Raw genomic sequence first — 16,562 nt, 5'->3', positions numbered from 1 at the left:
TGTGGCCAGTTTTCCTGTTCTCTGGTCAAAATTCATCCTTCTAAAAACTGACACTTATTACTCACTAAAGTGGAAACAACCAACTACCTCTGCATCACACTGCAGCCTGATCTGGTTCACACCGCTCTACAACAAAGGCAGTTCTCTGAACAACTGATTTTTCATTTATTCAATCAATTTAATTTTCTTTTTTTTTTTTTTTTTTTTTTTTTTTTTGAGGCGGAGTCTCGCTCTGTCGCCCAGGCTGGAGTGCAGTGGCCGGATCTCAGCTCACTGCAAGCTCCGCCTCCCGGGTTCCCGCCATTCTCCTGCCTCAGCCTCCCGAGTAGCTGGGACTACAGGCGCCGCCACCACGCCCGGCTAATTTTTTTTGTATTTTTAGTGGAGACGGGGTTTCATTGTGTTAGCCAGGATGGTCTCGATCTCCTGACCTCGTGATCCGCCCGTCTCGGCCTCCCAAAGTGCTGGGATTACAGGCTTGAGCCACCGCGCCCGGCCTCAATCAATTTAATTTTCAAATTATATCTTAAAATGGTAGTTGGTAATTAAGACTTAATAACTAGTTTTTTCCCTTTTTTTCTAATAGTAAATGCTTTGGTATTTGAACAATAACAGTACTTGTATAAAAATGGCATAAGACTAACTTTTTTTGAGACAGGGTCTTGCTGTGTCATCCAGGCTGGAGTGCAATGGTGTGATCATAGCTCACCGCAACCTCAATCTCCTGGGCTCAAGGGATCCTCCCACCTCAGCCTTCTGAGTAGCTGGGACCACAAGTGTGTGCCACCATGCCGAACTAATTTTTAAAATTATTTGTAGAGATGGGGTCTCATTATCTGGTTGCCCAGTCTGGTTTTGAACTCCTGGGCTCAAGCAGTTCTCCTGCCTCAGCCTCTCAAAGTGCTAGGATTACAGATGTAAGCCACTGTGCCTGGCCAAATGGTATAAACTCCAAATGGAAGATGAGAAATGAGTTTTCACAAAGGGACCAAGGTAAAAGAGTGAGTGAGCTGAAAAGGAGCAGCAGACAGATATTCACATTACGTTACCAAGTGGATGCTGAGGTGGAATCTACAATTCCTAAGGGACAGTGTGGAGCTGTCAACAATATACAATGCCAGAGGAATCTTATTTGACTTTGGGGTGAGCTTTTTTTAATTTTTTTTAAATATATATTTTTTGAGACAGGGTCTCTCTCTGTCATCCAAACTGGAGTGCAGTGGCATGATCACAGCTCACTGAAGCCTTGAGCTCCTGGGCCCTCATGAGCTCAAATGATCCTCCTGCCTCAGCCTTCTGAGACTATAGGCGTGCACCACCACACCTGGCCAATAAAAATATTTAGTGGGCCCCTAGCTTTAGCAAGGTTGATAGAAATTTGCTTTGTATTATTGATAGTTTAGATGTACTTTTTATCTTCTGATTATATTTCACTTTTGGAAAAGCCACACACTTTTTTTGGATTGTTGTCAAATAATAATTTATTTAAAAATAATCTCAAAATATATTCAAACACATTCAGTAGCAAAGATCCACCATTGGCACACACATTAAGAAAGCACACACACTGGGCTCCTAGTTGGGCTAATTAAAATCTATATGGCTGGAAAGGTGGTTGGTTGTACTTAATGAAGCTTTTTTGAAGTGCAAAGCTATGCATAACAGATGAGCTTGAAAACTGCAGAGTTTAAGACAGACTTAATTTTTCATGATTTTCCCAAAGCCAGTCATGGTATTTATTTAATTTGTGGTCTTCAGGGTGCACCTGGAAGAAATACAACACACAAAGAGGCAGAGACCTTAATGTAACTTAGTCAGAAATATGTTTTTTAAAATTGGCTTTTTAAATGTTTGCTGGGGGACAGTACATTATGATACTATACCTAAAAGTTATAACTTTTAACCTCATGGGATTCATGAATATTTTAAGTTATACCTTATATTAAGGTAATCACATACAGTTTACAAAGTACTGTCCAAATGACTACTCACCATGACTTGGAGTGTGGGGTGGTGATGACATGAGTCAAGTATTAATACCTCACTTTCCAGAAGGAGGTTCTAGGCCCTGAGAGGTTAAATGGATTCTCAGCGCCGGGCATGGTGGCTCATGCCTGTAATCCCAGCACTTTGGGAGGCCGAGGCAGGTGGATCACAAGGTCAGGAGATCAAGACCATCCTGGCTAACATGGTGAAACCCCGTCTCTTGGCCGGGCGCGGTGGCTCACGCCTGTAATCCCAGCACTTTGGGAGGCCGAGGCGGGCGGATCACAAGGTCAGGAGATCGAGACCACGGTGAAACCCCGTCTCTACTAAAAATACAAAAAATTAGCCGGGCGCGGTTGTGGGCGCCTGTAGTCCCAGCTACTCGGGAGGCTGAGGCAGGAGAATGGCGTGAACCCGGGAGGCGGAGCTTGCAGTGAGCCGAGATCGCGCCACTGCACTCCAGCCTGGGCGACAGAGCGAGACTCCGTCTCAAAAAAAAAAAAAAAAAAAAAAAAAAAAAAAAAGAAACCCCGTCTCTACTAAAAATACAAAAAAATTAGCCAGGCATGGTGGCGGGCGCCTGTAGTCCCAGCTACTCGGGAGGCTGAGGCAGGAGAATGGTGTGAACCCGGGAGGCAGAGTTTGCAGTGAGCCAAGATTGCGCCACTGCACTCCAGCCTGGGCGACACAGTGAGACTCCGTCTCAGGAAAAAAAAAAAAAAAAGGATTCTCAGGTCACAATGGATTGCTCTGATGAAGCAGGGATAGGACCATGGTCCTTCAGTTCAGGCCTGGCCAGACCTACTGGTTGAATGCATGAGGGTGAGTCGCAAGCTGAGTGGGCACCCATCAGGTGCCAGGATACCATCAGTATGCCAAGGGCTGGGCATATTCAACAGGGCTAAAGCAGGACCCAGTCACCACAAAAGTAGCCTGAGACCACTAAGAGAAACCCAGTAAGTATACATTGCAGGCCCAAACCTTCCTGCTTTCCTGTAGTGGTGTACTCTTGACAGGAGGAAAACCATGGCAGGCTTAGAGATAGTACACAAATGGGGAATGACAGGAAGAGGGCCAGAGGTGACAAACCACTGGAGATGAGTCAGAGGCCACACCTCTGGACTGGTCTTTGTGGACTTGGGAGTGCCTACCCCAAAACCTGCATGCCACCCACTTCCCCACAGCCAGGAACAAAATTGTTTGTGACTATAATAGCATTTGTGTCCAATAAATAGTCTTAACCATAATGGTGGACTTATTTTGCCCCAGAGACCAAATGTGCTGAATTATGGATGGGAGTGGGCCTCACCTGCTTCCACTCATTGACACAAAAAATTCGGTAAGAGTCGTTGCCATATTTACCAATCCCATGAAGCTCAATCGGATACTTCCACTGCTTTGTCAGGTATTCATCTGAAGAATACAACATCCCACACACCAGGTCAGCTTCTAAAGACACCCTCCCAAAATGTGTGGTGATGGGGCAGGATGGAGAGAACAGAAGAAAGGGGCGGGAAAGGCTCTTTCCTGGCAACCTCAGTTGTGACCGCCCTTCCTAATGAATTCCTGTAGCACCCATATCATTTACCAAATCCTAACCACTCTTTTGTGCTGTGCTAATGCGACAGAGGTCACGTCCCTGAGGTCAAGAACTGGGCTTTCTGCTTCACTGACTTCTTCCCCTAATTCTGCCCACATGCCTGACCCAGTGATGGGCAAAGATTTATTGTTTAGGTCACTGGGAGGCTGTGGTTTGGGGAAAGTGGACTTTTTTAAATGTCTTGGGTGCTTGAGCTGAAAAACCTCCATTAATATAGTATCTGAGGACATTAAAGTTTAAGGTGTGGCTCTCTTAAATAAGCACAAGGTATTATGTTTTTCCTTTGGGTATACAGGAAAATACCTGAGAACTTGACAATGGTTTTTGCCCGAAGATCGTAGAGACCAAGAGGTTTAAGAAGTTCTGACACATCTCTCCAGTCTGCGGTTCTTGCTACCTCAGCTGAAGGATACTTCTCCAGAAACTTCCAGAGCACAGGTATTGCCATTTTACCTGGGAAGTAAAAGTAACTGAATGATTACAAGACTCTAGATAGGCTGATTTCATGTTCAAGTAGTTTCTCATCTAGAAATCTCATCCAGAGGGTTTTTTTTTTTTTAAAACCACTGGCGAGAAGCCATTATCTGAACCAGCAACCACTTTCAGAATCAAATGCCAACACTGCTAATATATGGGGCTAATAGTCCAAATTATGCTGAAAACTGGCCTTGCATGATTAGCTTTTAAATGATCACATCAGCAGATAATGAGAGTAGAGGCATATAGAACACAAGGTACATTCAGTGAAAAAGATACTTTTTAAACACACACGAAAGAGGGTGGAGAAACATTAACTGATTTTCATTGATGATCAAAATGAATTTGAAAGTAGAAAATAAATAAAATCTACCCCTTTATTCTAAAAGGTCTGTTGGATGTCATCTAGTCTAATTTCCTCGTAGGTGAAGAGTTTAAGGGTGAAGGGAGAATGCCTTATCCCAGGTGACACACTCAAAATGGACTGTGAACCCAGGCATCAATTCAGTGCTTTCTCCTTACCACACTGTCTGTAAGACAAAGATAATAATCCCCAAACCTGAGGTCCGATTGAGAAATATAGTAGCGATGAGAAGCTTCCATGGATCGTGAAAAAGTGTTTCTTGAACGAGATTAAAAGGTGACCGAGGAGGTGTCCACTTCTTAAAGGCTTTACGTCGTGGGGGGCTAGGAGCTAAACAAACATACTGCATCAGAATTGAAAACCCAAAATAGAATTAGAATTTGCTGTTCTGATTGGGAAAGGGATACCTTCTTTGTTATACTTGCTGGAAAAATACAGGCTTGTTTTCCTTCTTTCTATCTGTGTTCGTGGGATGATATCTTCTGAAAAGGAAAAGTGAACACTTTATCGAGTCTATGGTTTAGCTTAAAGCAATATTCAGGGATGCAAATAATATCAACACTGTTACAAAGCATGCCAGCTACTATTCTAAGCCCTTTACATAAATTACCCAATTAATCCAACTAATGACCCATGAACTTGGTATTATTTTTATCTCTACTTTACAGATATGGACATTGAGGCACAGAGAAGCTAAGTAACTTGCTCAAGATCACACGGATACTAAGTGTCAGAGCTAAAATTCAAATCCAGACAGTCTGGCTCCTGAGTCCTCACCTTAACCACTCTGTGATACTAGTTTTTTATGACTTATGTTCAGAGTTTATAGTATTGAAAAATTAAAGGCAGTATGGAATATTTTAAATTACAATGCATTTGTATAATGTGGTCATTAAAATATTTTTTAGACTATTGTGAATACTTTCCCATTAACTTCTAAATGAAAAAAGCAAAAGTCTACACATAATCCCAATTTTATAAAAAAGGGGAAACATATATAAATAAAAATACAGAGGTTAAGAATGAAATAAGCCAAAATGATATAACGGTTGTTGCCAAGTGCTAATTTTTCTTTTCTTCTTTACTTTTCTATATTTTCCAAAATTTCTGCAGTGAACTTACTTTTACGCCTACCAAAAAAAGGAATACAGACAAAACAGAACATACAGACAAAACAAAGTCTGCAGAAAAACCTACAATTTGAACCCTAGAGCACCTGAGACAACTACCTATTAAGAACCTCTGTCTACTGGGAACCAGTATTATCAGACTTCTCAAATTTCTAAAATCACATGTAATACTCCTTAGCCATATCCTCGCAATTTGAATATCAGTTAATAATACCTTGCATTTGTATAGCATCTTTTTCACTTCTCATTTTGTAATATTTTTGATGTGAAAAACAGGACTAGTCAGGGTGGTTACCTCTCTTTTACAGATGAAGAAACTAAAGCTTTGAAATTAAGCAATCATCCCAAAATGATATTGGGATTGACTATAAACCGGAACAAGTATCCAGGTCTCCAGATAATTAGACTACTGTTTTTTTGCTATTTTAGTTTGAGTAGGTAAAGCCCAGTAGAGAGTTAAAACAACAACAACAACAACAACCACAACAACAAAGGAAACTGCTCTGACTGCTCTGATTTGACAACTTTTTCTGTGGGCTCCTATGAATAATTACTAACCAATCTCCTTTATGCCAAGTTTACTTGGCAATTTCTAGCTAAGCCAATGGGAATCTTCACTATTTCATGGGACACCTAGGAACCTAAGAGTTCTTCATCTCATGTTAAGAACTACACCCTTATCACAAAAAAAGTTTTTAATTTTTGCCCATTTTGCTAGCAATAAATCTACATAAACCTCAAAGCTTTCGTCAAGAAGCTCAGTGTTTAGGACACAGACTTGAAGAATTCTTATGAAGAATTCTTATACCATAAGAATATACCACTAGGTATATATGGCCATCTTGTGTTAAAGGCAGAGAAACTCCAGGCACAGAAAAGACATACAATCATGGGTAGAACTGGGAACAAGAATCGTATCTATTCTCCTGCTTCACAAATTTGTCCAGGCTGTTTCCCCACAGGAGTTTAAGTAAAATTATTATTCTTTAAAGGAGTTATTCATTACACCATAATAGCATAATGAATAACTAATACAGGGCTGCTCAAAAGGTCTCCTTTTTATCTCTTATTCACTGAGGGAATAAAGACAAAACTGCTAAGTTCTGAATTCTGTATTAGGAGCATATTACAAATAATAGATGAACTATGTGATTATACTTTTGAATTATTTAGAGCTCTAAAGCATTTCAGAGAAGTATTACATTATAATAGAAGATAAAAACGACTATGATATATACAAAATTAAATTGGAAGTCACATCTAGTAGTAAGTATTAGGAGGGGTGTGAAGAGAAGACACCAACTATTCTCCACCCATTTATGTATATAAGAAGTCTTCCCGGCCGGGCGCGGTGGCTCACGCCTGTAATCACAGCACTTTGGGAGGCCGAGACGGGTGGATCACGAGGTCAGGAGATCGAGACCATCCTGGCTAACATGGTGAAACCCCGTCTCTACTAAAAATACAAAAAATTAGCCAGGTGTGGTGGCGGGCACCTGTAGTCCCAGCTACTTGGGAGGCTGAGGTGGGAGAATGGTGTGAACCTGGGAGGTAGAGCTTGCAGTGAGCCGAGACTGTGCCACTGCACTCCAGCCTGGGCAACAGAGCAAGACTCCATCTCAAAAAAAAAGAAGTCTTCCCTAAATTTTTCACAAGTGAAGGCTTTTAATTTTCCTTCAAGTTTTAAGATTACTGGCTGGAAAGAGGATGGAAAGAAGGGAAAGCCCTGCTGAGAAGGAGAGTCCCAGGTGCTGCACCAGGGAAAGACAATGGCAGCTGTTAACAGTAGTACTCTCCTTTGCCATGGCCTCATGACAGCAGTCAGCTGATTTTCTCTCTGCCATAGGAAACTGCTTGAATATCAGTTAGATAAGTATTAGGATCAACTGGTAGGATGTATCTCATATTTGGCCCTATTTCTTGGCTCTATTTTCACGTCTTAACCATGTACAGGCACAAATACAAGATGCCGGATTATAAATTTCTCATCATATAAAGTTTAATAGTGCTTGAAAGCACTGGATAGCTTGAAATATTTTCTCACCAGTAAAGTCTTTCTTGGTTGGTGAGCAGTTGTCCATTTCAGAGCCACGTTTTAAAATGTCAGTATGCAAATGTTCCTTCTTTTCCGCAACTACTTCTACTTTTGTTCCAGTTTCTTCAGTTTCTAAAAAGGTATCCTCATACTTCTCATTGTGTTCTGCATCTCTGGCTGAACATAATTTGTTTATGATGCCGGAAGTTTTTTGTTCAAAACAAAAATTTGATCCTGAACTCAATGATCTGTCTTTCACAAGCCTCTTTTCTTCACTGGTCGCACTGAGGGTCTCACCACATGCTCCAGCATCAAAAATGCAGACAGTTCCGTCAAGCTGACTTTCTTGTGCAACAGGCTCACTTTCAGCATCTGCTTTATTACACACAGATTCTCTTTTGCTATCACTTTGAACAAAACCTGAATAGCTCTTCCTACATCTTTTTTTAGTTTTCTTAATTGGGATTCCTTTCAAAATAGTCACCTTTCCTTTGGGTTTTCTAACCTTTCTGAAGTTAACATCATCAACACCCTCATCTTCTTTCAAAAGCAAATGAGTGGAAGTAAAGTTAGAGAGTCCTCTGCTATCCGGCAACTCTGAACTACTACTTGGCGGCATAAACACATCCTTTTTGCACTTGCTTCGGGTCCTGAGGTTCTGGTTTGAATTGTTACTTTGGTTTTGTAGGTGGGATGTCAGGGCTGCCATGCTGCAGTCTTTGTATCTTGACTTGGTATCCCTTTTAGAAAGTACAGTAAAATCAAAATCTTCTGGCTTAAGACAAGTCTCTCCATTTTTGTGAAGATAATTAGCAAGTGAACTTTTGGATCTGAACTTCAGTCCTTGTGGGCTAGAAAATGATATTAAAGGAAACTTACTGCTAGTAAATAGAAGAGACTTTTAAAAGAATTGGACCACATTTCAGATTTCTAATTAATTTCCAAATGTTGCCATAGGCATCTGTCATTTAAAAATGAAAAACAGTGATAAATGGCACTTTTAAATGGTTTGTTTCCTCTATGACAATATAAAATAAATTTATAAATATAACTTAAATGCAACCTACCCGTTAACCATTCACAGTAGGAGGGACAAAATGTATGTAATTTTCCCCAAATCACTTGATGTAATTAATAGCAACATTGAAAGAATAGAATCTGCAATCGTTTTATGATAAAAATATAAAGAAGCCAAGATTCCTGCTATGCTCCCACTATCTGACCAGACAAATTTTTTTTTTTTTTTTTTTTGAGACGGAGTCTCGCTCTGTCGCCCAGGCTGGAGTGCAGTGGCCGGATCTCAGCTCACTGCAAGCTCCGCCTCCCGGGTTCGGGCCATTCTCCTGTCTCAGCCTCCTGAGTAGCTGGGACTACAGGCGCCCGCCACCTCGCCCGGCTAGTTTTTTGTATTTTTTAGTAGAGACGGGGTTTCACCGTGTTAGCCAGGATGGTCTCGATCTCCTGACCTAGTGATCCGCCCGTCTCGGCCTCCCAAAGTGCTGGGATTACAGGCTTGAGCCACCGCGCCCGGCCTGACCAGACAAAATTATTTTGCTTTACTGTCTTTACCATCTTATATGCTTACCTGATAAAGTACACATCAAATCTTCCTGCTGTCTTCCCAAATAACCTTTGCTTCACAACTCTTTCCCATCCACATGGGACAGACTTATGGCATTCTGTCCCTGCAGTACCACCAAACTGAGCAGAAACGATGGGTTCTAGTAGCAGGGGATTACATTCACTGCTTCTTTTTATCATCATTTGTTCCTCATCTTCTTCCACTCTTTCCAATTCCACAGCAACATCTTCTTTGCTGGAAAAACAAAGTCTAAGTGATTAACTCATTTAAAATTTATCTTCCACTGCCTACTCAGTTTTAATCCATGATAATGCGGGAACCACATAGATTATCCATATTAAAATGGGGGAGACTAAAGTCAGTATGGACCAGCCTTGTGCTATGGGAGTATTTTCCTGTCTTCCAAAAGCTTCCCATACCCTCTAGCACAAGTTAAAAAGTGTTGGAAATCTCTGCACAACAAAAAGGTCAAGTTAGAAACTTTTCCGATTAATTACTGAGTAGGGCTATTGTAAAGATTTCTGGGGGCACTTAGCATAAATTTGAGAATATGAGCCAACAGCTGAGCTCTTAACCTGAGCTCTTAAGCATCAGAAAATGCTTAAATAAATCAGTGAGTTACATTCTCTTCTCTGCCAATAAATGAGGTAAAAGTTTTACATAATGTAAAATTTCTGGGAGAGTGTATCACTTTCATCAGATGTAACCCTCCAGAAGGTAAATAATTTGATACAGAATTTTTGAATCTCCTTCATTCTTGATCCTCATGGTAACCTTGTAGGTACGATAAGATTAACTCTCAATTTATTGATAAAAAATTGAGTGACAGAAAGGTTAAATTACTTGCAGAACAGACACCTGAAGCCAAGTCTACCAAATCTTGGTCTAATACTTCTCTCCCATACTATTATTGAAAAAAGTTGGCAAGGCAAGGTGGCTCATGCCTATAATACCAGCACTTTGGGAGGAGGAAGTGGGAAGATCACCTGACCCCAAGAGTTTGAGACCAGCCTGGGCAGCACAGTGAGATACCTGTCTTTATAAAAAATGAAAAAAAAAAAAAAGCAGCCGGGCGTGATGGCGCATACCTGTGGTCCCAGCTACTAAGCAGGCTGGGGGCAGGAGTATTGCCTGAGCCCGGCAGGTCAAGGCTTCAGGGAGCTATGATTGTGCCACTGAACTCCAGCCTGGGTGACAGAGTGACACCCTATCTCAAAAAAACAAAAAACTAAACTAAACTAAAACTTCATTAATGTTCCAGTGTGTCTTCTATGATGAAAACATAATTTAAAAATTAAAAAAAGAAAAATTTCAGTAAAGTGTATCCTAATCACTAAACCACAGATTGTAAAAGCTGGATGGGTCTAGAGAGATCATTTAACCCAAGTTATTTTCTACAAATAGGGAAACTATGCAAGAACTAGAATTAGAATCAAGGTTTTCTGATGTAAGTTGGGGTAAAATAATTTTGCGGAGCTGGGCAGATCTTATGAAATGATACTGTTTACAATTTTAGAGATAAAGATACTGAAGCCTGGTGAAATCAGCACAAACTATTAAAGAGACTGGGGCTCAAATCCCAGCTCCGCCAGCTGTTAAGTTTAGCAGCAAGTTACTTAACATCTCAAAGTCCCTGTAAAATACTTTCTGTAAAAAGAAGGTGATGCCTCTTTCAAAGTAGTTCTTAGGATTCAATTTCGAAAAAAGTAGGTAAATCTTAACCTCCTATCATACATGTACTCAAATAACTTCCTAGGATCCTCCAACTCAAGGGGACCTCTTGCACAAAACCTCCTGGCTCCCCCTCAAGTCTCCCTGGTCATCTTGGATGAGGAAGTCGGGCGCACCCCAGGACTGATCCCACAGGAAAAGCACCTGAGCTCCAGCCCCTAGTAACTAAACCCGTGGGCTTCGAGGTCTCTGCCGACCCTCTGTCCAAGGTTAGAAAGGCCCACACACCGTCCACTCTCCCGATTCCGTTTTACAGGCGGTGAAACTGAGGCCCAAAAGGGAACAGTAATTTACCGGAGGTCACTCGGCGGATCTGGGACTAGGCGCTCACTAGAGGTGACGGTGGGGGCAGCTCCGCGGTCCCCCAGGTTCAGACTCTCCGACCCAGTCGTGCCCATCGAGCAGGCTCCGGCTGCAGCAACGAGCCCAGCGCTGCGAAGCCCTGGGTGTGGGGCGGAGTAAGATGTGAAACCTCAGCTCACGGAACCGGGCTGCAACCGAGGTCTGAATGTTGCGAAAGTGGCCCAGACGCCGCCGCTGCTTTTCGGCCGCCCCTGCTTTTCGGCCGCCCCCTCGGCTACAGCCGCCATTTCCACGCTCCACCAATCAAATCCATTGTCGAGGAAGGCGCACCGCCCCCACAAACCCCAACCAATCGCGCGCGCTCTGGTTGCGCAGATGCCTTAGGGGCTCCAGTTCCACCCTAGCTTTTGCTGCTTTTCTCGCTTTGCCTTTCGGACATGCGCACTCGGAGGAAGGCGACCTCGCGCTCAGCTTACCGCGCATGTACGTTGCCAGGGGCAACGCAGGTAGCCAAAGTGGCTTGTGGCGTGGCTACCGTTAGTGAGGCGGTTGCTGAGACAGACGCTGAGGCGGAGAGGAGGAGCCCGAGGCGTAAGGGAAGCCGCGATGAGGGCCGTGTTGACGTGGAGAGATAAAGCCGAGCACTGGTGAGAAGCCGGGCGGTCCGCGAAAAGCGGGAGGTCGAGTCCCAGCGGGGACTGCGCGAGCCGCTGCAGCGTGTTTGAGGGTGGCAGCGAGCTTGCTGCCTGGGCCGAGGGCACTGAACCCCGGCCTGGGAGACTGCAGGGTCACCCTCCCGCCCCTTGGCGGTTGGCGAAACTCCTGAGGGTTGGAGAGCGGCAAAGGGAGGTGCCGCGCCTGGAGGTAGTGCCGGTGGAGGCGGCTCTTCCCTCACGGTCTGGCCTTGTCGCTGCCTTGGGTTCGTCTCACACCCACGACACAGCACGAAGCTGCTCAAGCTTCGCAGTTCTTGCCACTTCCACATAGTACCCGTACTCTTGTTTACTTGACGTTTTTCTCTAAATTGTCTCATTTATTTTAATTATGATTTCACATTTTACAAGGAAACTTTATTACTCCATTTATGAAAACCAGTGTCACTTGCTCTAAGTGTTAAGATAAAATCAGCGTCACTTGCTCTAAGTGTAAAAGTAAAACTTAAAGTAGGGAGAAACAAAACTGAACAGGCTGTAGCTAGCTGTTGTTGCTAGGGAGCCTTTAAACCTGGTATCTCGTTTCTCTAAAATTGGAGATTGGCAGGTATGATCAGAGAGGTGCTCAAAATGAGCATCAAACACAAGCTCTCCTAATTGGGAAGTTTGAAAAAGAATTGAAGGTGAATAACTTTGTCACCTTTTGATTCAGTTATTTAATGTCCTATTCCATTGTTATTGGCTAAATCTATAATATAGTCTGTTTTGTCATACACTTATTTATGGGATAGGTCTCGGCCTGACTTTGAAAATCATTCAACATTGTTGTGAAGCCTCTGTTCTGGCCACTGGAGCAGGTTACTTGTCTTTGGTTCAGTCCTTTCTGAGATCTTTCTCTGTGTGAAGCATGCCCTCTCTCCTCATCTCACACGGAAATCCTGCACATCCTTCAAGGCTCACGTTGGAGACGGGTCCTCTCTTTTGTGTTCAGCACTAGTGGTAGCTGACATTATGTGCCAGGTCTCGCTAAGCACTTCTTATCCTTCATCTCGTTGTCTCTGTTCACCACTTTCTGAGGTAGGTACTATAATTTCCTCTATTTTATGTATGAGGAAACTGAAGCACAGAGAGGGTGGGTAATTTGCCAAGGTAACACAGTGAGGGGTGGAGCCAGCTTTCAAGCCCAGGTCTTCCTCACTCCAACGTCAATGCTCTCAGCCCCTACATTAATTTTTCCTTATATTACAGAGGTGGCAAACTCAAATGTCTGCAGGAGATAGACAGGTAACATAAATGGGAGATGTCTATTTGCATCTTAAACACTAGGAATTGTATGTTTTCCTTAGGAATAGTCTTGTATTCTATACCCCATTTTTCTTGAAACACACAGCCCTATCAGTGAATCTTTCATTTGTACTTTTAATAGAGATTTGAGTTTTAAAAAATCATTTTATTTTTAACTTTATTATAAACGTACCTATATCACAAGCTGATGATAGGCAACTGAACATTTGGCTTCAATGTCAGAGAGTAACAGAGTGTGGCAAGGAGTGTGGCAAACTGCAGAACTCATGCTTGTCCTAAAAGGGGCAGCTGCTGCTCAGCTCCTGCCAATTACCACCATGCAGGAATTTGGCCTAGTGTGCTCAGCTCTTCCTGTTTTCACCAGAAGCTAGGAATCTGGGTTTTTATGTGAAATGGCCTAATTTTTAAATGTTAGCATCTACTCTGAAAAAAAACAAAACAAAACACTGTGTGGGCCAAATAAAACATTTGCTGGCCAAATGCAGCCCGATTTGCTCTGTTTTCAACCCCTGGCACAGAATTTCGTTCATTTCTCTCTTGTGGTACTTCCAAAGTCTGTTGAGTGTAAGAGTTAATTTTTTAAATCTGTTTATTTCGGAAGTCATAAACCCGTTAAAGGCAGTGGCTATGTCTTACTCGTTTCCAAATTATTCTAGAGCCTAGTCAGGTCAGTGGTTGTTGTTACTATGGGTAGTAATAAAATACTAGATATATATAAAATGAAATGCTGCGGATAGATGTATTCATACATGAATGAATAAGTGAGTGAATGAATGATAAATAAAGATTGGTTGTCTGGTTTTTGGCCCATTACAGATTTGAAACAACCTATTAGGATAAGGGATGTAGGGTTCTATAGACCATCATACCACCAGCTGATGGCCCAGAATGAAAACAAAACAAAAAACTAAAAAAAAAAAAAAAAAGGTAGTAGAACTAAAAAAATCCTAGATGTCAAAGATTAGTCCTCCACATCCAAATCAGCCGTCGTCTCCCAGTCTGCTCCTTTGCTTCTATTTTAACCTTCACATAGCAGCAGGAACTCTCTTTTTTTTAAGACCTGCTGCTGTGATCCTGTTACTCTACTTCTCATAAACCTAGAGTGATTCCCAATTACTTTCCATGTCAAAATTGTGCATTTTGCTAGAGGGTCCTCCTGACCCTCCTCCCCACTAGGCTTGCAGCATTTAAATTTATACTTTTAGGTTGAGCAGAAAACTCTATCCTTCCCAAATGCTCCCTTATTCTATGAACTCCCTAGTTTTCTCCCTTAAATGCACAGCTCCAGGTTCATCTCAACCAGGATGCCTTATTAGGCTATTCCAGTCAGGCTAGCATCTGCTATAACTCTCCATTCATGCCAGCTAGTATTTACTAAGTACTTGCTATAGGCAACATGTCTTTATATGTGTTATCATGTTTAATCTCTACAACATGTGAGGTTGGAATTTTTTATCTCATTTAAAGATGAAGAAATTGACATTTAATGAGGTGACATAACTTACCTAAGATTACAAAATGAGTAAGTGGGGCTGGGTCAGATTATGCAGGAGTTGGAGAGGCACTGTGGGACATCGGTTTACAGTGAGGTGGGTACAGGGTTGTCAGAGGACAATTTGCAGGATTCCTCTGTATCTCTGCAATAGAATCTGACAGTGTGTCTTCTGACAATGTATCTCTTTTATAAAAAGAGGCAGGTGGAGAGAGAACCATCCTACAGTAAGTAGAACAGACTGCCTGCAAATGAGTGAGCTCCCAGCCCTGAAGTGTTCAAGCAGGGGCTAGATGGCCATCTATAAGGAATTCTTGCCCTGATGGGGCAGTTGGACTGCATGACAAGGTCTAGAGTCCTTTCCAATTCTGAGTTTCTGGTGATCTCATAATTATATTTATTACGTGTCTAGGACAGTGTCATGCACTGTGGGTCCACAAATATATAAAACAGGGCCATTGCTCTCAAATTGCGTATGACTATAATTAAAGGGGTAAGATATCTAACACAATGTAAAGAAGACTGTATAATTCAGAGCTAAACTGAAACATACAGATTCTAAGTACATTAAGAGTTTAGATTGGGGCAAATCAGACGTATATGTTATATTTTAGGAAGGCAGATTTCAAGATATTCAGAGAAAATGAATTTTTATATCTAAGAGAAAGATAGTTCAGGCTTGGCTCAAATGAGACATTCAGAAACGATTTTGTGATAATTCAACCCAAAATGACCCTTATGAAGAAGAGGTCACACAGGAACCACTTTGATGAGCTCATATGTGTATAAGGCAGAAAGGAAGCCACATACCAAGGATGACTATAGATGAGGGGTGCAGACACCGCTCCAACATCTGATAATCTACCATAGCAATCCACAAGTGTCAGGTGCTTTACATAGACTGGCTTGTGCACCCCGTGAGTAGGAGGCTACCTCTCTATCCTTGTTTTGTAGGTGAGAATGAAAGCTCAAATAGGAGGTCAGCTTTTCTGGCCCCACAACCCCTCTACTTTTTAGTCCACCATGCTGCTTCTCCTCAAAATGTGAAATGTGCCAAGGCTCAGAGGAAGAAAGCATAAGAAACAAGGAAGACCCAGGTCTGTTACCACATAATGGTGAGGAAGCTGAAAAACTCAGGGTTTCAGTTTGCCCAGCTAGAAAGAGTGTGATAATCATCCTTGTTCCAGCTTCTTTATCAGCCAGCTCTATGACAAGGAGCAAACAACTTACCTCTCTGTACTTGAGTTTTCTCATTGGTAAAATCGGGGCAGTGGTGCCTGTCCTGTCTACTACACTATGTTTTCGTAAGGATCAAATGAGATAATGTAAGTTTACACTTTTTTTTTTTTTTTTTTTGAGATGGAGTCTCGCTCTGTTCCCAGGCTGGAGTGCAGCAGCGTAATCTCGGCTCACTGCAACCTCCACCTCCCAGGTTCAAGCCATTCTCCTGCCTCAGCCTCCCGAGTAGCTGGGACTACAGGTGCACACCACCACACCCAGCTAATTTCTGTATTTTTAGTAGAGACAGGGTTTCACCACGTTGGCCAGGATGGTGTTGATCTCTTGACCTCATGATCCTCCCACCTCAGCCTCCCAAAGTGCTAGGGTTACAGGCGTGGGCCACCATGTCTGACCAAGTTTACGTTCTTTAACAATTCTTAAATATTGAATAACTGTGAAGAGTTTTTAATTAAAAGAAGCATCAGGTCAACAGAGCCATACTAAAAGCTTTCTGAATTCTTCATGTAATGCCTTAAGTAGGTAATAATACCTTTTTTTGACATATGATAACAATGATAATGGCGGCCACATAGCATAATGATTAAAACATGGGCTTCAGAGCCAGATTGCCTAGGTTTGAGGCCGGGTGCAGTGGCTCACACTTAAAATCCCAGCACTTTGGG

At 42.3% G+C, this 16,562-nt stretch overlaps 2 protein-coding genes across 51 annotated transcripts in view; one reads left to right on the top strand and one right to left on the bottom strand.

Annotated features, from left to right (window-relative positions):
* Window positions 1–1,453: 1,453 nt before the first annotated feature.
* On the bottom strand, window positions 1,454–11,426 carry MBD4 (methyl-CpG binding domain 4, DNA glycosylase). Of its 7 annotated transcripts, none has more exons than XM_005571720.4 (8): window positions 11,200–11,426; window positions 9,178–9,408; window positions 7,602–8,443; window positions 4,835–4,909; window positions 4,623–4,757; window positions 3,890–4,039; window positions 3,296–3,399; window positions 1,454–1,765 (listed from the first exon to the last, which is right to left on the bottom strand). In XM_005571720.4, the coding sequence occupies exons 1-8, from the start codon at window positions 11,301–11,303 to the stop codon at window positions 1,688–1,690; spliced, it is 1,719 nt and encodes a 572-aa protein (XP_005571777.3). In that variant the 5' UTR covers window positions 11,304–11,426; the 3' UTR covers window positions 1,454–1,687. The 7 variants fall into 7 exon arrangements, with proteins under 7 accessions (XP_005571777.3, XP_045241596.2, XP_005571778.3 ...); XM_045385661.2 differs by having other exon boundaries at window positions 3,349–3,399; XM_005571721.4 differs by having other exon boundaries at window positions 4,835–4,906.
* A 269-nt stretch (window positions 11,427–11,695) lies between these two features.
* Window positions 11,696–16,562, top strand: part of IFT122 (intraflagellar transport 122) — a 96,712-nt gene continuing 91,845 nt past the window's right edge. For all 44 annotated transcript variants that reach the window (XR_012431562.1, XR_012431546.1, XR_012431557.1 and 41 more), the window contains exon 1: window positions 11,696–11,855. Coding sequence is in view for 11 of the 44 variants with exons in the window: in XM_074033108.1 (XP_073889209.1) it covers window positions 11,815–11,855 (41 nt within the window). In the remaining 33 variants the exon portion in view is untranslated. The remainder of the gene's footprint in view (window positions 11,856–16,562) is intronic.

The sequence above is a fragment of the Macaca fascicularis genome, chromosome 2, assembly GCF_037993035.2.
Source record: "Macaca fascicularis isolate 582-1 chromosome 2, T2T-MFA8v1.1".
Classification (NCBI taxonomy): Eukaryota; Metazoa; Chordata; class Mammalia; order Primates; family Cercopithecidae; genus Macaca; species Macaca fascicularis.
This window is presented reverse-complemented; position numbering and strand designations above follow the sequence as displayed.